General features: G+C 48.0%; 1 protein-coding gene across 1 annotated transcript; it reads left to right on the top strand.

Moving 5' to 3' along the window:
• Positions 1–4,401: 4,401 nt before the first annotated feature.
• LOC144155104 (metabotropic glutamate receptor-like) lies at positions 4,402–15,515 on the top strand. Its single transcript, XM_077686356.1, has 3 exons — positions 4,402–4,561; positions 13,415–14,716; positions 15,151–15,515. The coding sequence occupies exons 1-3, from the start codon at positions 4,531–4,533 to the stop codon at positions 15,468–15,470; spliced, it is 1,653 nt and encodes a 550-aa protein (XP_077542482.1). The 5' UTR covers positions 4,402–4,530; the 3' UTR covers positions 15,471–15,515.
• Positions 15,516–21,345: the final 5,830 nt, after the last annotated feature.

Here is a 21,345-nt window from a genome sequence, read left to right as displayed (position 1 = left end):
TCGTCCGGGTCATCGGCGGACGTTGACAATGGAAAATTTCATTTCATTTCATTTATTTTACCCTCAAGGCCAGGGGCTTTACAGAGATGAGTGGGTAAACACAACAAAAGATACAACAAAAACCAGCATGAGTGTGATATACATTATCAGATAGTGCCGGCAAAAACGGTGTCAACTAAGTTCCTTCGGAATTGTAGAGGCTCTGTGATGGCAGCTGTTGGCCCGGGAAGGTGGTTCCAGTCCTGCGATGTCCTGGGTATAAATGACTGCGAACATGTCTTAGTGTAACAATGCATTACTCCTACTTTATGTTGATGATCAATGCGTGAAGAGGCATAGGATGGTGAAGGAATGAAGGATGTGCGGAGAACCGGAGTATGGTAAAAAATCTTGTGGAAGAAACAAAGACGGAAGTACTGGCGACGAGTTGCTAGTTCTGGTAAACAAAGTGAGTTTTTCATGGAAGTGACACTCGATGAAACGGGCGGCATTATTTTGAACACGTTCAAGAGAGTTAGTCCGAGTTTCACAGCCGGGGTCCCAAACTGGTAAGCATACTCAAGGTTTGGGCGGACTAATGTTTGATACAGCAGTGTTTTTAGGGCAACAGGGCAGTACAAAAGTTGCGGCGGAGGTAGCCTAGCGTTCGATTGGCATTGTTAATTATGTTATCAATGTGAACAGACTAGGTGAGATCTAAGGATATGTGTACTCCTAAATAACGGTAAGATGTTAGAAACTCGAGAAAAGAACTGTTAAATGAGTACTGACACCAAATTTTGACGCCTAAAAATGATACAATTGGCTTCAGTAGTTTGTACAGATGCCTCACAGAAATTTTTGCAGCGATCCGAGGCCGGAATCACATCTAAAATCGATTTTGATTGTCCCGGCCGCGAGCTTCCACAAATCGGCAGCACTAGCGAAATCGCTTTCGGCGTGACGAAACATCGGCCGGTGTGTCTGGCCGGTTCAGGGTGACGTCATATAGTCGTTTTCGGAACCGGAAACGATATCCTGCGCTGCTGTTGCCGGTGGTATTCGTCTGGGCAGGAGACGTGGGCGTAGCTGTGTGAGCAATGCTTGTAAACTTTGCGTGTTCGCCGTCTTTGCTCTTCAGTTCGTGGCCGGCGCATGGTGTTCTCTTGCACTGGTGCCAAAAACTGCGCGGTGCCCGCACCGCGCGGTGCGCGATGTCGACGCGCACCGCGGCGACGCGGCGCGTCGCCGAGCTCGCCGAAGTTGTGCTATGGCAAACTCGCGGAATGCGAAGTACTGCTCGTGGAAGCCTGTCCGAGCAAATCGACGACGACGCCAAGATGCATTATTTTCCACGCGACGACATGCAGCGCTAAACGTGGACTGAGTTCGTGCGCGGCGGCGGCCGCAAGAACTGTCGCCCAAGCCAGCGGGCTCGGCGTTGCTCGGGTTAGCTTGGGTGTTGGGAACTTTAGGCTTAGTATCGTGGCGACTATTTGATCGCTGGTATCTGTACAACTGCGTATGACCATCCCTTACACAACTTTTCACCGCACTATCATCCCCATTTTCGCATATGGAGCTTTATTTTGGCGATAATTTCCGTTTCAGCGATCGGTGACCAAGACATCTGCCGTGGCCTGTTCTGATTCTAGCGCGCAGGTGGCGCCATCTTTCGGCCGCTCGCCGCACCGCGGTGCCGGCAGTGCTGGGTCGGAGCGGCGAACCGCCGCTGCCTTACCATCGCGGCAAATATCTGAACGCCGCTTTTAAATTCAGCGCTGATAACAACCCCTAGCACAATTTTTCAACACACTAACATCTACTTTCTCGCATGTGGAACTTCTTTTTCGCGATCAGGTTGATTATAAGAGTGGCGACAAGCCGTTGCTATCACGGTCTGCGCCGGTTCGAGCCGCAGTGATATTAAAAAACGGACGACGGCGAAGACATCGCCGGCGTAATCGCCTGGCCAAATAAAGTTGTTCTGTCTGTCGGGTGGCAGCAACTCATCCGAGTCTGACGATTCAGACGACATGTCGACTGCGCGGGCGAGTGCGGACCATGTGCAATCGTAGCAGACGAAGCGGCGAACGTCCCTGATGTCACGGGTGAGACCGTGACGTAAGACTGGCCCGCTTGCAGGCTGGCCTTCGAACGGCCATTTTCCCGCGCGGCGACCGAATTTGAAGCTGGTTGCAATAAACGTGCTATAATTAATTCTATGTTGGCGGCTGACGGCTTTCGGTTCGATTTTCGTAATTACTGGTCCAATAGGTATTCTTTACAGCATAAAAACTGAACGTGAGAAATTTTGTGTCAGTACTCCTTTAAGGCGATAGGACGGTAGAGCAGAAGGTTTAAGTCTTGAAACCCGCAAAATTTTGCACTTGTTAGCGTTGAGTCGTAGACTAGATCAAAAGTCGTAGACTAGATCAAATTTCTCTGGGTGCGTGGTTCCATCCCTGCTTCTTTGAAACTTTGAGAGTTCGTCCTTCACCATGCTTCTAGTCTTGGAGCGTCGTGAGCTACCTGCGATCCACGATAGCTTAAAACCTTGGATGATGTCACCGCCAGGATCAGCTACCGATCACTGATGTGATGGGAAAACCTGTAAAGTATTAAAAAAAACAAATTTCAGTAATTAGTTTTCTGTTCACGTTCTCTCTGACCGCCATGTCAGTTACATGTTATTTCTGAATAAAAATAAGATTTGTAGCTTCAACTTTGGTACTAGTACAGGAGAGCTGAGGCAGGGCTTCCTGACAAACCACGAGCGAAATTGTTTTGCAAACTACGCTCTAAAGAATAATACCAACATAAGAAGGTGCATGTTCAGGTAAAAACGTGAACATTGATATTATAAGCCGAAAATGCTTACCTTTTCTGAATTCCATTCAAGAGAACGGTGACAAGAGGTGCTCAAAATACCAGCCCCTTCATTTCCTCGTACTCCAACTTGCAGATGAGCACCGTTAGCGCTGCTAGCTGGTATCCGAAAACACATGTGTCGTTCTCCTTGAAGCACATCCAAAGCGCAAGCGAGGTGCTCCCTGACCTGTGCAAGAAATTCTTTTCTTTGCGACTGCTTCTCTGCGTGGAACCGTACACGCACGGAGTATCGGGCAATCCGGTATACCATTGGCGTGGCAGTATTCACATTTATTTACGTGCAAAATTATGTACTCCCGCCGCAGTACTCTTCAATGAACTTGATGTCGTTTGGCCTTTCCAGAACTGGTATCCCAAGTCTTCAAAACAGTCCGTCGATGTCTTTCTCTTCGTTTATATCCTTCACGATGCACTCCACTGCCCGATAAAAAGAGTTCCAGAGAGATGGAACTGGGCGTAACATGCATATACCACAGAACATTTTCACAATGTCAGCGGCTTGCATTGACTGTCCTTGCTCGTTCCACGGGGAGTTGCAATTTTCGAACAGGCTCCTGGAAGCTCGTGCGTAGTACCCGTCATTCTTCTCAGCTAGCAGAGCATTTTTTGTTGTTACTAGGTTCAGTGTATGGGCGGCGCAGCGATGATGTGGTGGCAGTTGTCTTGCAATGATAGCGTCGTCCTGATCGTCAAGCAGCTCGGTCAACTCGTTGGGCTGGTTTCCTCGTCAGTGGTTTCCTCGTTTGCCCCGTAGACCCTGGTAAGAAAAGAAGAGGTGTTGAAAATGTGACGTCTCGTGCATCTCGTGCAAAGTAAATGGGTGGTTTCAAGAGAAAACGTGAAGTATACCGAATAAGACTCATCCGTGATAGCATCTGCCCCCTCACCAGTTGTGTCGGTACTAGTTGTGCGGCTAACGGTACTTAGTTGTCCTCGCTTCATCCTTTTTTTAAATGTCCACCGTTCTATATGCACGCGCGTGCATTTGAGAAGGGGAGATAAAGAAAGAGTTGAGAGTCTCTTCCCCTCCCTTAAAATAACTTTCAGTTACAGAAATGCTCCTATGGATTTTGTATATATCACTGCACTATTTTTGTTTTGTGATACAAGGATCAGAAATTGAAGTACTCATATTGTGCAATGATACCCATGTATTCCATAGAATTAAAACAGCGTCAGCATGAGTCTGAACACATTATAGAGGTCGAATTCTGAAATTGTATGCCAATAAAGAAATTATTTTAATTTTTTGACAATTCGATATCCCTCTATCATTCCGAACACGCTTGCACGCAGGAGAGAGAGAGAGAGAGAGAGAGAGAGAGACGCATATTACAGACAGTTGGGTCAGACTTCTTCCAAGCGCCAAGCCTCGGTAAAAAGACCTCGAAGGGGGCAACCCGTGCAAGCTGGAGTTCTCGGTTTCAAGTTGCCCATCACAGCGCCTGAATCAGTTTACTTTTCTCCACGCAGGTCTGGCGCACCCACATGATAGCGGGGCCGGAAAGAACATCTATCTTCAAGATAGCGACGTTGCTGAGCTGCGTCTGCACAGCATTGGCCAGAAATATAACTGCGAGCGGCGGGGGCAATATGGAATCCTTCCGTCTGCTCTATTAAGAAACCCTAAAGAAGCAACGATTTTTTTGAAACCATTTCATGGCACTTTGTGGCACCCGAGTTGCAAACGGTGAGTGATATGTTCCGATGCATCCCCTCTGTGCATGTTTTCATGCTCGTGCATGGCGGTATTGAACACTGTGTCACCCTCTGCACAGCGTATACACTCTTCTTTGTGGCTGAACGCGTTTTTTCTCTTTTTCACGTGTTTTTATACTACCGATAAATATTTCGTTCCTGGAAATAATCTCATCAGGTGCTACTTAGTTTTGTGATTATGACTGAATTGCATCTGGCATAAAAGTGGTCCTCAATTATAGGCTTTGCCGGCCACCTTTTATTCACCGGTATACACGTCCTGTTGCATGGTACGATCACACGGTTGTCTCTGTCCAAGTCAGTGGCGTTTTCTTTTACCCCACTACAAGCTACAACGTACACTGAATATAGGAATCGCACTTTAATTCCTTATTTCAAAACACGACTAATTTAATCACAGTACAAAATGTAAATGGGCAAATAAAGATCTTGACTTTCATTTTAAGCAAAAAGTTATACATTTTTTTGGGTCGCTTAAAAAGTGCAGTAGACTCTCGTTAAGACAAACTCGATGGAACCGTAAAAGGTTGTTCGTGTTATCAGAAATTTGTATTAAGCGGAGTTTTTTTTTTTGCATTTTGGACGTTACAAGAGAGCAAAAATGTTGTTCGTCTTAACCACAGTGTTCGCCTTAACCGAATTCGTCTTAACGGGAGTCCACTGTAGTGAGGTTTTAGGTACCGCGTTGGATTACGATGGTCATGAGGTAGCCGTTAAAAAGTCTGCTACCGCCTTGTTCACACTAAAACAAAGATATGCAAGAATAATTGGGGGAAAATCTTGGTTTTCTTAAAACATATTCCGCAGTACAGCTCAAAGCTATGCGTTCATGGAAGCCTGTGTACGCCTCGTGAACGTAAGATATTCTTCTCATTTAGTTTTTGTCTTGAGTGGTGCACCGGTTACAGAAATAGAGAGGCAATGGAATGTACAGTAACAGAATGTCAGTGTTAGAATGGCCTCCCTTCGCAAGGCTTGAAGAGTTTGTCTATCAGTGAGTTTGATGGTTCCCTTTGAACACAGTGTGAATAGAGACTTCTAAGCCATAGAATCGAGCCTTGGATCATGAGAAGAACGCCAACAAGTGTAGTGTTAAGCAGAATTCACTTAAGAGAAATTCTTGGATACGTCGGACTATAGTGGAAATTTTTTGCTTTTCTTCTTTGGACCCAAGGCGACACAAGCCGGTCAACGCGAAGCATTGCTAAGTTCCATTAATAAATAACGCAAGCATTTGCGTGTCCCCTTCAAATCCGCGCCGAAAAAATTACCCGTATTAGCAGGGTGCTTGCTTACAGGTACAAAACAGTGGTAATCATGCCCTAGTGTAGTTAATGAAGACCAAAAAATGCCTTGAAGGAGATCTCTCCACAAATGATCGGAGTGAAGACGGTAATACAATTGAGGTCTAAGAACGGTAATAAACTCTATTCTCGCGGGATTTAAGCAAAATAAACGAGTTTATCAAATTTAAGTTCTCGTAGTAATGTTGTTGGCTGCTCTATTTGGTATGAAGTGGCAATGAGAAATACTTAACGATAATCTTGCCTATTTAGGTTGTATTGAGCTTTCGATGAACCGATATATGACTTCAATTGCTTCAGTTGTCTGCTGAGCAGGAGACTGGAGTAATTACTCCTGATGTATGTTCAATACGAATGTGGGTGGGTGACGGTATGAAGACGACAGTGCCAGAAGTTCTGAAATAGCTGGAGCATAAAGTTTCTATAGTAAGGCATGATATTTACGAGAGAACGTCGCTTGGCCAGGTTAGCGAAAGCGCACAACCACCTGCCGTACCACAAAGGCGTCCACAAAAGCGCGCAAAACTAAGTCATCTCGCTAAAAATAAACGAGGCATTTATTATTGTGTAACATTGAAAGCGAAGGCATTAGAGTCCAATTGCCGAACGTGTCTCTCATCTTCAACACCATCATTTTCTCTTGTCTCTCCGTTTTTACAGCTCAAAAGCTTAGCCATTGCCCTTGCTAGGCCTATGTCTAGGCTTAACTTTGCGTAGCCGTAATGCTGAGCCTTACAACGTGGCAAGCAACGTCAAACTCTTCGTACGTCAAGCTGCGTCTACCGGTTGACGACGTTCTTTAGTTCTTTAAAGCTCAAAGCGTAACGTTAGGCCTAACGTCAGGCCGGCACATACCCGCGTTAACACTGCTTGCGCGCCACCTGTTGGGGAAGTATCATGCGATCGCAAGTTTCAGTGGATGCCGGCGCTACTAATGTCCAGCCAGCTGGACTGAAAAAATAAGTATTTTGTGCCTAATAAGTTTTTTGTGCCTGCCCTAAGAGCAGCGCTACTATTAAACGAAGAGTGTAGAACATGGGTATATGTTTTAGTTTCTTTCTAGATTTTTGGGGTAAGATGACGACTCATCACCCCGCTACAAAGAGGGTACCATCATCAATCATCATCAATCATCATCAGCTCATGCTCGCGTCACATCCCCAAGCAAAGAAGGTATTTTGCGGGAACGTACTTTGCGGCTCATCTAATCGCTGCTTTCGTAATTACCATGCTCAGATTACTCATGCAGGCATCCATTGCATGTCACTAGCACACGTTTGTAAATCGAAGGCCACTGCACATTCACTAGGTCCCCCTCTAGAAAAATTGGCCGCGTATCTGCTTCTTTCGTTGCAAATGTCGACAAAAGACGATAGTCTTTATCGACTTTTGCCAAGTAAATGCCTCCCTCCTCTTTCCCGCTCACCTCTCATGTTGTTCCTCTTGTGTCGCGCTCCTCTCAAGGTAAAGACACCGAAGGTTTGCTTAAATCATTTTAAATTTACCGCGTTCCACTGCTCCAGACCGGGTATCTCGATGCCAACGCTGCCGTACGGCGGAGACACGCGTGAATCGAGACGCCCTACTTCAGCGTTTATAGAACCGCGTTGCCCTAATCCACGTGCGTTTCAAGCTGAACGTGGAACCTATCTAGTAGAACCTTTCGTGACTGCCGCCGGTTTATTTCTTACAATGGCACCAGAAGCTAAGTGGCGTGGGCGACAGCAGGCGATGGCGGAGTGAATTTTTTTTCTGCAGTTGATGAAGTGTTTAATTTCGCAAAAATCAAGCATGTAATATTTTTATAAAGAAACGCTGCAAATTTCACTTCTGTGTTAATTTGCTGTGTTATATTTGCGTAATGTCTTGTTTTTCTTCAACAATGTTGACAAGTATGAACATTACACCGGACTTAGACGGGTAGATTTAGGTGTGACTATATAAGACTACTGCGCAGGCATTGTTTTACTTTGGCCGGGTGGCTGAATCGAGTCACAGACAGACAGACAGATAGACCAAAATTTCTGGGTTTAAGTAGCCCAAGAAAGACTATCGTCTTTAAAAACCATTAAGCTTTCGTGGCGTTGGAGGTGCCGGTTCGTCCCGCCGTCCGGATGTCCTGGGGTTCGATCCTCACACAGAACCAGATTTACCAATTTCCCTTTCAACTTTTTTACCATATACCTTTATTCTCTTTGAGACGTCAGCCATTTATCTGCCATCTTTCGATTATATACGAGACCGGATTTTTTTACATATCGAGTCTACTAATGCTTCCGCATTGAAAGACCATGACAGGGACGGGAATCTAAACTCAAGGACATGCAGGGGCAGGCAGTGGACCTTTTCCACTTCAAGAAAAGCACTAGTAGTTGCGGGTAATACCGAAAGCACAATTAGTGGCTCTTTCGACCGCGGTTGCCGGCGAAGCTGTTGGCCAATATTGCTGATCGCTGGCTGCGCTCATAGGGATAGCTAAGGGGCTTGCTTTGCATGCTTGCTTTGTTTTCAGCCCCTCACTGATGTCGTCTGCAGGCCACCCAAAACACACTGCAGGAAAGCCAACTTTTTCTGACGATGATGAAGATCGTGAGTGAAGTGAAAAACAAAGGTAGAACGCTACCCGTGGGCGCACTCAAACCTGGGTCCCTCGCGTTATGAAGCCGACGTCTATCCGATTGCGTCATTCTGGCACGGTCGAAGCAGTTAGGATTTGGAATGGGGTGCATAGACGTGAAAAACTAGACAGGAAATGCACCCCTTCGCTTATAACTACGACAATGGTTGAACGCTAGGGGAAGCCATGGGGTGCCCGTATCAGTGAAGCACTGGACAGCACAATCGCAGTGCAGTAAACTGTCCTGATAAGAAACAGGTGCTCGCTTCTGGGTTGGTTCGTTTGGTGTTGGACTTGCTTTTGGAAAGCTTTTGGAGAGGTTGCGTTCTCCCATCGTTGTCGTTTCGACAGAGGAGTAGTTGATTTTTTAACCTGATGCGCGAAAACCGCTCTTTGGGTGTGCGGTTGATAAAGTTCAAAAAAATCCCGGGCCCACCTCTACTAACGTGAAAGGGGCGAAGCATGCGGTGTACACTTATCCAAGGATACACTTATGTGTATTATTGGTGCCTTGGTGTTTTTTAAAGACGATATTCTTTCTTGAGCGACTTCAGCGCAGACATTTTGGTCTGTCTGTATGTCTGTCTGTCGACAAGTGAATTTATTAAAACTAGTCCCAGCTAGGACCCGCTGTAGTTAGCTACTACACGGGTCGACAGGGCACACGATATACGCTATGTGCTACAGAGGAAGCGAAGTGACCATCACACTAGTTCACAAAAAACAAGATCCGCCGCACCGAAGGTTCTTTGCATTAATATCCACGGCACAAGGTCCAGACACCAGAGTTTACGCATGGGAGTCAACATAAATAATTGGCCGCGTATCTGCTCCTTTCGTTGCAAATGTAGTCAAAAGACGATAGTCTTTAACGACTTTTGTCAAGTAAATGCCTCCCTTCGCTTTCCCGCTCACCTCTCATGTTGTTCCTCTTGCGTCGCGCTCCTCCCAAGGCAAAGACGCCAAAGGTTTGCTTAAATCATTTTAAATTTACCGCGTTCCACTGCTCCAAACCGGGTGTCCCGATGCCAACGCTGACGTACGGCGAAGACGCGCGTGAATCGAGGCGGCCTACTTCAACGTTTATAGAACCGCGTTTCCCTACTCCACGTGCGTTGCAAGCAGAACGTGGAACGTATCTAGTGGAACCTTGCGTAACTGTTGCCGGTTGATTTCTTAAAATGGCGCCAGAAGCTATAGTGGCGCGGGCGACAGCAGGCGACGGCGGAGTGAATTCTTTTTCTGCAGTTGATGAAGTATTTAATTTCGCAAAAGTCAAGCATGTATGATTGTTTATAAAGGAACACTGCAAATATCACTTCTGTATTAATTTCTTGTCTTATATTTGCGTAATGTCTTGTTCTTCTTCAACAATGGGCCTCTTCGATTTTCCACTTCTGGCTCCCCGCGGGCTGCCCGCGGGTAGTCCGAGGATTCCCCGAAGCCATAGGGATACACGGGAAAATCGAATGTTGGACTGCTTCTCGGGGAGTCCGCGGTGAGCCCGAGACTGTAAATCGAAGAGGCCCAATGTTGACAAGTATGAACATTACACCGGACTTAGACGGGTACATTTAGCTGTGACTATATAAGACTATTCCGCAGGTATTGTTTTACTTTGGCCGGGTGGCTGAATCAAGTCACAGACAGACAGACGGACAGACAGACAGACAGACAGACAGACAGACAGACATACAGACAGACAGACCAAAATTTCTGGGTTTAAGTAGCCCAAGGAAGACTATCGTCTTAAGATTTCACCCACATCAGTTCTACTCCGTACTCATGTCTATGTCCGTACATAGAGGCATGCTCAGGCAGGCTGCCTAAACTGCGCCTTGGCCTCTGAACATACGACCTTCCCTAGACAAGACGCAAATGTTACACCTTGTTAATAAGGCACTATACACCATTGCGCGGTGTTATTGGCGACCTTGATGGAGCGAGTCGACCAACGCAGGAGGATAAGATTCTTCAACCAGCGCCACCAGCTCATGCTGCAGGTGCTCTTTGGCCATTTTACGAACGCACAGCAACAGGGGGTACATGGCACGCTGCGGTCGTGCCTACAAGGCGGCTACACCTCGCTGGCACCAAACAAAAAAGGCACCCACCCACACATAGCAGAAAGCTGACAAACGGATCTCTTGATTTCGTGTGGGCTCCCAGCCTAAGCTCGAACATTCTGCTGAGTAAAACCCAGAATGTGGCGGCCACATGACACTCAAAAAGAGCATGCTCTAGAGTCTCAGTGTGTCCGCATTGCAGCCACCAGATAGAGGAAACCGCACCAAATGATGCAAGGCGGTCACACGTCGGCAGGGCTCACCAGCCACGCAGCCACCCGAAATCACTAACGCCTGCAGGAAGCACCGCTGGCGTTGACTGTTGCCAGCGGGCATCCAACTGCCCAATAGCCAATTTTTGGCACATTTCTGTTGCCAATCCCAAATTGCCAATTGCCAATATTCAAATCTGGGTTGCCCGACTGAAAGCCCCTAATTGTTTTAGCAACGTAAGTACCTATAGAAAGGCGGCGGCTGCACGGCTGTAGGCCCGGTAATGGACTCATCATAAAACATTAAGCGAGCACTACCCTAGAAGTAGCGACGCAGAGCCTGCCCCGGGTACTGATCATTATCTACGAGCAAGCTTACGCCCCCATGCTTCGGGGCAGACGCAGCAGAGCACGCGCAACTGACTCGGTCTTGCCAGCCCAGAAAAAGAACCCGAATTTTGTGGCCAGCCGACGGGTTAAGTCACGAGGTGGTCGAGCTACCCAGGCCACGCAAAAGAGCGCGCTGCAACGCACGACCTAATGATATAGCTCCTCTCAGAAAGAGACAGCCTAAAAGTTGACGGTATGCCTATGCGTTTGTAGCCGTGTCTAACAGACCCTTCCACGTCTCACGAGCAACTTCTCCAGACGCATGGAAGACTACGCCTAGCACCCGGACTTTCCTTACCCGCTCTGTCTGCGATTCGATTCAGCCACCCGGCCAAAGCGAAACAGAAGCTGTGCTGTAGTCTAATATACCCACAGCCAAATCTAGACGTCTAGGTCCGATGTATGTGTTCATACGTGTCAACATTGTTGAACAAGAACAAGACATTACGCAAATATAAGGCAGAAAATCAATACATAAGTGATATTTGCAGTGTTCCCTTATTTAAAAATTCATAGATTCTTGGTTTTTGTGATAGCAAATGAAATGCTACATCAACTGCAGGATACTGTCGCCTGCTGTTGCCCACGCTACTATAGCTCCTGGCGGCATTTAAGAAATCAAACGGCAACAGCAACGACAGGCTCCACTAGATAGTTTCCACACTTACAACGCTCGTGGAGTAGGGCAACGTGGCTCTATAAATGTTGTAGTAGGTCGCCTCGATTCACGCGCGTCTCCGCCGTACGGCAGCGTTGGTATCGAGGCACTCGACGTGGAGCAGTGGAACGTGGTAAATTTAAATTGACTTCAGCAAACCTCTAGCGTGTTATCTTGGGAGGAACGAGACGGGAGAGGAACAGCATGAGAGCTGAGCGGGAAAGCGAAGGGAGGCATTTACTTGGCAGGGGCGCCAGTCGACTATTGTCTTTCGTCGACATTTGCAACGACAGGAGCAGATACGCGGCCATTGTTGCCTACGGAGATGAAACCATAACATGAAACCTGGGGAGGGGTAAAGCATGCGGTGTATAAGTGTATTCTTGGCACCCTGGCGTTTTTTGCCAACGGAGATGAAACCGTTGGGAGGGGGGGGGGGGGGCGGGGGAGAGGTATACAGCTTTGCTGTAAGTCTCGTGTCCTTGAAGCACGAAGCGTTCCAGCGCGAGGCGCTGGAAAACGAGTGACCCGGTGTGTTTTTAGTACGCGCTTTTCCCACGGAGATGAAACGTTCTAGCACGAGGCGTTGGAAAACGGGTGTTCCGGTGTGTTCTTTTAATACGCGTTACGTTCTAGCGCGAGGCGTTGGAAAACGAATGTTTCGGTGTTTTAGTTCCGTGACTACATGATACTACGACGACATGAGACGCCGACAACCCGAGCTCTAAGGGGCTTCGCCCCTAATACCTTTGCCGGCCACTGTCGGCGACTGGTCGTCCGATGAGACTTAACGCTATCGCAGCGGCCAGCGAACGCCCCACAGAATATGTTTCTAGTTCAGCCTGACAAGCCCATCGCACCCATGTGGAATGGTGGCTCCGATAAAAACGAGACTCGAAAAGTATGCCGGTGCCATTGCAAGCGCATGCGCAGCTAAAGGTCGCGGAAAAGTTCCGTTGGCTAAACCACTACTCTACGCCAACACCACGCAAAAGGCATCGCTTAATAAATGTACTTTAAATATCAACGAAGGGGTTCAAGGAGGAGAAACAAAACACAAAAGAATCGCGCGCCTAATACAAAACTGAAGAAAAGGAGGGTGTTTATAGTTTCTAGCGAAGGTGTAGAAACATTGACCGCTGTGCACGCGGCTGGGGGCTCCCTCGCAGGTGATTCCCTAGATGGTGCAAGCTAGCTTAAGGCGCGTAATTTAAACCCGAGGCCTAGAAATGCGTGCTGTAACTCCTATCAGTGGCGCCACTGTAAGCGCTATGGAGCTTCTTCGTCATAATATCAATCGCTTGCACGCTTTCGGGTTCTCATGCTTAGGGATCCTCTGCAACTTTACGAACGTGTTTCAGGCCACTGCTAGAACTCCCTCATCTCGCCATTCAATTCAAAACTGAACTGACAAAGCCAAACAAAACCCAACGATAACCTAATGTGACAAACACGCCCCGAATACATAGAAATGACCGACCCCTTGAAAAGCACCGTCCTCACCACAACGTAAATATTCACATGCTTTCATTTGCTGCCACACTTGTCATTTCATCTCAATGCTTGGTTTTTTACAGTGTGGACACTGATGGATTTCAAGTTATCGTTGTTAGCACTCATAGTGCTCCAAGGCCAAGCGGATCGTGTCAACGTTCCCGGCGACATCATCATCGGGGGTCTATTTCCAGTTCACCACAGAACTGGCAGCAGTGGCTGTGGCCCCGTCAATGGTGAACGCGGAGTCCAAAGACTCGAAGCGATGTTGTTCGCGCTCGACCGAATCAATCGGGACCCCACACTGCTCCCCGGGATATCGCTCGGTGCAACTATACTGGACAGCTGCTCGAGCAGCTGGCACGCCCTTGAGCAGTCTCTCCACTTCGTCGACCCTCCGGCCGACACGGAAAGCTTCCGTTGTTCCGACGGTTCTGCGCCCTCTTTAGTTTCCGACAGACAGAAAATCACAGGCGTGATTGGCGGTTCTTACAGCGAGGTATCGCAGACGGTGGCAAGTTTTCTGCGGCTTTTTCATGTACCCCAGATCAGCCCGGCCTCCACCGCCAGCTCGCTCGGCGATAAGACGCGCTACGAACTCTTCGCGCGAACGGTGCCGCCGGACACACTGCAGGCGCACGTCATGGCGGACATAGTGCGCCACTTCAACTGGACCTACGTATCGCTCGTTACGTCTGAGGGGCTGTACGGCGACTCCGGCATGGTATCGTTCTTGAGAGACGCCCGTGCGGGCAACTTCTGCATCGCCGTCATGGAGGTGGTGCCGCGCCTGGCAACCAATGCTACCTTCGACGATATTATACATAACTTGATGCGGCGGCCGCGGGCACGTGTCGTGGCTCTATTCACCAGCAGCGAGGATTCTCGTAGCCTCCTAGCTGCTGCCAAACGGGCGAACATCAGCGACCACCTGCTCTGGCTCGCAAGCGACGGCTGGGGCCGGCAGAACCAGATTGTCGAAGGGGTTGAGGAGCAGGCAGAGGGGGCGATCACCGTCGAGCTCGACTCCCGCTTCATTCCCGAGTTCGACGAATACATGAAGAATCTCACAGCGGAGACGAACAAGCGCAACCCATGGTTTCGAGAGTACTGGGAGGGATTGTTCGGCTGCAGCACCGCCCGTCAGGACGAGAACAGCACGGCGGTCACGTGTTCTGATTCTCTGCGTCTTGGCGAAAGCTCGGGGTACCGGCAGGACGCGAAGATTCAGTTTGTCATCGACGCCGTGTACGCAATCGCGCACGCTCTGGACGAGGCATCCAAGCAACTTTGCAGGGAAACCAACGACAGCTACTGCAACGCTATGCGGCAGCTGGACGGAGAAGACCTCTACATGAATTACTTCCTGAACACCACCTTTCAAGGTGGGTTAGCAACCCGAACGCACACAGTACTCGCTGCACGTAACGCTTTAGTTATATGTTTGAAATGAATGAATGAATGAATGAATGAATGAATGAATGAATGAATGAATGAATGAATGAATGAATGATCAAAGCGGAGAAACACATGTGCCCAGGGTGGGGACCAAACCCACGACATTCGGACTACGCGTCCTATGCTTGCCACCTCGCCTATCTGGGTAGCTGTATTCTCCGCCACGTTCTCTGGAATTCATGTTAATATAGCTGTACCGTAAGCTTGGTCGGTGCAGCGCTGGCCACCATTTGCAAACTAAGTATCACGTTGTATGTCATGTTTTTGTTGGCGTGTGGCGCCTGTTCAACGGTTTCTATTGTTTATTTCGTGCTTCATTAAATCGTATTTAAGTGTTGCTGGTGTTGTACCTCCCTTCCAGATCTCGCCGGCAGCACTGTTCGCTTCGACCAGCTGGGTGACGGCCTGGTCCCTTACCGCGTGTACAACTACCGTCGCCTGGACAACAGCTCCACTTACGACTACGTCCCGGTCGGCCGCTGGGAGCCGTACACGTTAAACCTCGAGACCGAGAAAGTGCGTTGGAAAACGGGGGACGAAGGGGTGCCAGTGTCGGCGTGCAGCTCAGCGTGCAACCTGGGCCAGATCAAGCTCATCTCGCCCGGCAACCGGTGCTGCTGGGTGTGTGCGGCGTGCGGGCCTCTGAAGAGGGTCATCGACGACTTCACGTGCTCTAACTGACGAATCCACGTGCGGCGAGGGAAAATAAAAAAAATCAAACCTACACCACGCATTTTCAGCGGACCATGCGCCACGCATCCTGAAGAGGGGAATAATTTTGAGCATTAGTAGCCGAACCTGGAGATGAAGCGATAGGCTGTTGGGTATAGGGCAGTTAGCCCAGATATATGCGCAACAACACCTCAAAACCATTTATCAAAATCAAAACCACACTGAACGCGTGTTGTGTGTTGGTCAGCGCTTCTCGTGGGCGCGAATGACGGCTCCAAGTTTACCACGGCCGAGAAATGTCAGCATGGACGACTACTTAGGCCGCTGGAACAGCAAAGACACTGCGGTGTGGGGTTTTGAAGTTCTTGTGGGTTTCATGAAAGACTCGGCACTGAAGGCAAGCTTGTCACTGCCTCTCTCTGTCATTTATTTTGTGCGTGCGTGCGTGTGCGTGTGGGCGGGTGGGCGTGCGTGCGTGCGTGTGCGTGCGTGTGCGTGTGCGTGTGTCCGCTGTTTTTTTTATAACTATTACTTTTTAGCGTTCAGTCCTCCCCACATATTCCCCAACCATCTGAAGTGGGGCTGACCTCGTTGATCTCATTACAAAATCCTCTCCTCCTCCTTGGCGACGCCATGTAGCCGATGACTTGAACAAATTATCTTAGGGGAGCAAAGTCAAAGAGATAATTAACATATTTGTAGTGGCAGTAAGCCTTTTTAATTCCTACGCTACCGCTTATTAAACAATACACCGTTAGCATTTAAACATACCACCTTCTGATGTAAGGAGGTGACGCGCCGAAGTGGAGGCTAGCTCCAGCGGCTATGCGAGATTCTATAGAAAGGATTGTGATTTCGACGGAAAAGGAAGCGGAATTAAAATAGCGCGAAAGGTAACGGGCGCGAGTTGAGAGGTAGCTCGTAGGAATAGTCATGTATTGGTGCAGCATGTAATTGGAGTGGGAAAATGCGATCTTCCCTTTGACATTGACGGAATGCTAACATGACATTCTGCAATGTGTGATGTCCCGTGGGCGGATGGCATTTTCGAGTCAAAGCGTATGTTGCGCCTCGTCAGTTGTCAGATTTGTTCACCTGAAAGCCGCGATTGGCCCCTCGGATGCAGTGTAGGAGAACACAGCTACGGAAACTATTTTTAGTGCTTGAGAGTGGCTTCTGTGTCCTCGCCTTTCTCGACAACTCCGTGGGTTGGTCCCCTTCAGCATAATGACGTTTCACGCTTTAAGTTGATCCAAAAAGAAATCGCCCGGATCATGACGGTCAGCGCAGAGGCATACTTTAAAAACAGCTAGGAAGGAGCCGCACCAACTTGACAAAGGCCGCCCAGACAACTTACGCCACAACAAAAGCTAGAAGCTCTATTCAATTCTCTTTAACACCGTATATAAAAGTGACACTGCCAATAGGGCAGTAATAGTAGTTGTTGCAAATGAAGAAGAGGGGAAAGCGGGCAGGGGCACGCGGCGCATTATCATCATGGGTAGCTGTCTCTTCGGGCACTCCAAAAGAACGAGGACGTATTAACGTAACCTCTAAAGCGGCACCCGTATATACTCCACCAACACGCACAGCCTAAGACAATACCTTACATTGGTTACAATTTGTTACTAGGCCTATGTCAGTTCGAGAATACTTGACGCCCCTGAAGATGGCTTTCAAAAAAGAAAAAAAAAAAAACAGCGGCACAAGGAACCGCGCAAAGAACTATACATACCGACTGACCAGGTCCCGCTGTCAAAAAAGAGGGAAAAAGAAGGCCCACCCACGTCGGAGTACATTTGTCTATCCGGGCGCGCCCAACGGGGGACATTTGTTCGCTCCCAACGAAGGCCAAAGCGTCTAAAAGTGGACCAAAAACACCGCTAGGAGTCAGGTCGTAGCGAGAGAGTGGATTGGTATGCGCGCCTACCCGTTGCTCCCGCAGCGTCCGGGGTGTTTTCGCTGAGCACGCGGAAAGAGTCAGTAGTGAAAATGGCTCGCCCGACCGCAGTAGCCGCTCCTCAGGAGAGTAGCGAAAGTGGACCGCCGCTTTGTCCAGACAGCCGCGGCGGCGGCGTGCGCAGCCCAGTGGGCATTGATTAGGAGAGCCGGCCGCTCGGATGAGCTGGCCGCCCGCTGGAGGAAAAAAACGTGGGGGCCCCACTTGTCACACGCCGAGCAGGCGAGACCGAACGAGGGGTGTCCCACTCCGAGGGTCAATGAATCCCGGTGATAGCGGCGCACCACGGAACCGCCTTTCGTTAGGAGAGCGCCAGAAACGGACGAATATATCAAGGTCTTCGCGGCGTATTTTTATCCCTCAGTGGGACTATGCGTATGCAACGAGGAAGCGCCACGGTAATGAAGCCCAGCTGAACACCACGGACAGCCGGGAAGAAGAATAGGGCCGTATACGCAAAGAATGTATTAATGCAACATCGGAGTATATCTGTATCAGTATATTCCGGGTGGCAATTGTTACGGTTTGCTTTGTTTTATGTTTTCATTCTGGCGCCGGCAGTAAACACGTCAATAATAAATAAGGGGAGCTATTGTGCATAACTGAGCTCGACCTGTTTGCCTATGCGTCCGAATAACATGCATGACGGACGGTTGTAGTACAAAACCCTTACTTTACGTGTATAGCCATAAAAATGGGCTGGGGATATCCTCAGTGCTTTCGGCTTGTCTGCTAAGAATAATCAAGTTTATCAACAAAATAGTATCCGTGGCATTTGTAACCGGGTCACAATGTTCATGAATACCCGTAGTCGCTGTTATAGCGGACGTTTCATCAATTACACGATATGAAGTGGGTTGACGTACCTACTACTCGACTTTTTTTTACATTTTCCGCTTCCAAATAAGTCGGTGCATAGGTTTATAAACAGGTATAGAGCCGATGCTGCTGCCGGATCTAGCCTCGCTGGCATTTCCTTCACAACAGCGCCTTTAATTATGCGCCCATTCTGGCAAGTATATCCTACAGTGCGTCCTAGATAACGACGGCTGCCAACTCTTCACAACGGAGGTAAAAGACGCCGCTATGTAATTCTGAACATGCATCTCTGACTCAGGTGGCATGTACTTTTGAAAGGAAATCTTCAAATTCAAATTTGACATTCCTCAAGGACGTGGGTTCCATTCCCGGTCGCGGCGGCCGCTTTTCTGATGGAGGCGAAAAGTGAAAGCTCCCGTGTGTTCGAAATTTCGGCGCACGTTAAAGATCCCCAGGTGGTCAAAATTAATACGGAGCCCTCCACCCCGGCGCGCCTCATCATCGTCTGTGTAGAGTCGGCGGGTTAAACCTAATGAATCCATCAATAAATAAATAAATAAATAAATAAATAAATAAATAAATAAATAAATAAATAAATAAATAAATAAAATTTAACATTTTAGCGCCCCGGAGGTGCACATGGCTATGCGGCCAATGGCAATGCTTCGAAATAAATAAGCCTACCTGAGATTCAGAGGTCTGTATTTAAACTCACGGGCATGTGCTTCAGTTAGCAGAAAATTTGCTTCTCTGTGAATTTTTTTTTTCTGTGCTCGTGCTCGTTGGAGTGGGAAAGTTCCTATACCGCATTTATTTTAGCATCTACTTCCCTCATCCCCGCCTAATTACAGTCGACCAGCAGCCCACGCGTCGCTGACGTTCCTAAATCAGGGCGCTCATAAAGTGCGTTGCGAATGGTATCCCGTCAGACAATTGTATGCTACCCACGGTCAACAGCTAGTAAAACGCGAACGCAGAATAACGAGAGTCTCAATGCTTTAAGCTCTATTTCTAGATTCATACCGCAAAGAAATGTTTATCAGCAAACACTCCCTTAGAAAATCTGGATTAAACTGCGTATGTTTTGGCAACATACACTTTAAACTCCAATTCCCAGCGATACCTAGCCATTTTGTTTACTTTCAACTCGTTCCACGATTTCTACTTCCAACTTGGCGACATAAGCACTCTGTATATTTAAGTAACTTTCATTGTACTTTTCATCGAGATTCCCTTCAGTAGAATACTCGCTGCATGGGGAATTTTCGCCTAGAATAAAGTTTAATCAAAGTTCAGGATGATGCGCGGGAAATATACTGACAATAATTCGTTTAATTGGGGGTAAAAATTCCAGTATCGATGTAGGAAAAGGGAAAAAAGGATACCGTATAACTGCAACCGAATATTAAAAATAAACTTAAAGTTCTTCAACCCATCTACTAACACTAGCGCTACGATTACGATGAAGGTCTGTAACATAGCTGTACTATACCCCAAGCGGCTACATGTACCCATTCGAATACGGTGGTAAACAACCAATCAATTAATCAATCAATCAATCAATCAATCAATCAATCAATCAATCAATCAATCAATCAATCAGTCTGCCTGTCTGTCTGTCTGTCTGTCTGTCTGTCTGTCTGTCTGTCTGTCTGTCCGTCTGTCCGTCTGTCCGTCTGCCCGCCCGCCCGCCCGCCCGCCCGCCCGCCCGCCCGTCCGTCCGTCCGTCCGTCCGTCCGTCCGCCCGCCCGCCCGCCCGCCCGCCCATCCATCCGTCCGTCCGTCCGTCCGTCCGTCCGTCCGTCCATCCATCCATCCATCCATCCATCCATCCATCCATCCGTCCGTCCGTCCGTCCGTCCGTCCGTCCGTCCATCCATCCATCCATCCATCCATCATTTTTATGCGATACTTAGTACACAGTTCATATTGCATTGGAGGGGTCACTATTACAAGTGATGCGGGGGATATAAAAAAAGACTAGTGTAATGCATTACGCTAGAGTGACAGCAAGGGTAGACTACATATCGACGATACCACAGAAGAATCATCCAGATATGTACAGAATGCGTAAGCATATGAAAACAAAATTTAGACAAAAGGTATGAAGGCCACAAGTTTCATTCTACAACCTTATAACCAGGGAGCAAAACGGTTTGGTCAATCCTACACTGTAGAACCCCGTACAATATACGCGTTCACAGCGCGTATCAACACTTACTAATAAAGTCAATCAACTGTTGATCAGCGTGCCCAGGAACAGTCGGAGGACGCCTCTGTTCGAACGCGGCGCATAAAAAGAGAAGAAAGAATTAAGAACGCCTACTATACCTCGGATTGAACGCCTCAGCATGAACTGCGAAAAGGGCAGTCTACAACAGAGATGAATGAAAGGACAACCCGCAAGTGCAGTTTTTATAGTCATAGTCACAGCGGTATCATGGCGAAGGACGGATACAAAATACCCCACTAGTCTCTAGCTGGTACGTGAACACCGACATAAAAGCAGACATCAAGAGTAACAAACTTTACAAAACATACTCGCAGTCACAGATATCTCTAGATAACAAAAATGATGAATCGGAAATATGTCCATGTATTCCAAGAGCTGATTATACATGCATGCATATTGTAGTCTGCGTGTTGTTGACCCCAGTTCCCGAGAACAAGAAGGGTTATGGGAGAGAGCATGTTTTCTTCTATACTTATGCGGCCCACTAAGCTTAAGATGATTTAGTAGATCTGCACAGTACCGTGACGCCGCAATAAAGGATTTTGAGGAAGAAAGTATGGCTCATTCCATTTCGGGAAGGCACGCGAGTGTCGGCGCGTTTGGCGAACCGAAGTTATACTTAATACCACAAGAAAAGCAATGTTTGAAGATCGATATGAACTTTTGTGGACATTGTAAATCAGCGTACACTTGGCTTTGAACGTACCACTCCAAAGTACAGAAGCATGCTTGAGCTGTGGACGGCAGATACTTGTATATAGCTTTTAAGCGGAACTAGGCTCCTTGAATTCTTTTCACTGGAACACACAACTCTAACAGATGGAAGAGCATAGCGGGTGGTTATCCCGACTTGTAGGGAGAAGATTAGTTTA

The sequence above is a fragment of the Haemaphysalis longicornis genome, unplaced genomic scaffold (assembly GCF_048455015.1).
Source record: "Haemaphysalis longicornis isolate Haplotype H1 unplaced genomic scaffold, Haemaphysalis longicornis Haplotype H1 scaffold_1, whole genome shotgun sequence".
NCBI lineage: Eukaryota > Metazoa > Arthropoda > Arachnida > Ixodida > Ixodidae > Haemaphysalis > Haemaphysalis longicornis.
The sequence above is the reverse complement of the archived record's forward strand: the minus strand, read 5'-3'. Positions and strand labels throughout refer to the sequence as shown.

Excerpts from the sequence above, each read along its gene's own strand:
- LOC144155104 (XM_077686356.1), top strand. The coding sequence starts at position 4,531 with ATGGCACTTTGTGGCACCCGAGTTGCAAACG. Across the intron at positions 4,562-13,414 it reads TGGCACCCGAGTTGCAAACG|TGTGGACACTGATGGATTTC; the intron begins GTGAGTGATATG and ends GGTTTTTTACAG. Across the intron at positions 14,717-15,150 it reads CCTGAACACCACCTTTCAAG|ATCTCGCCGGCAGCACTGTT; the intron begins GTGGGTTAGCAA and ends CCTCCCTTCCAG.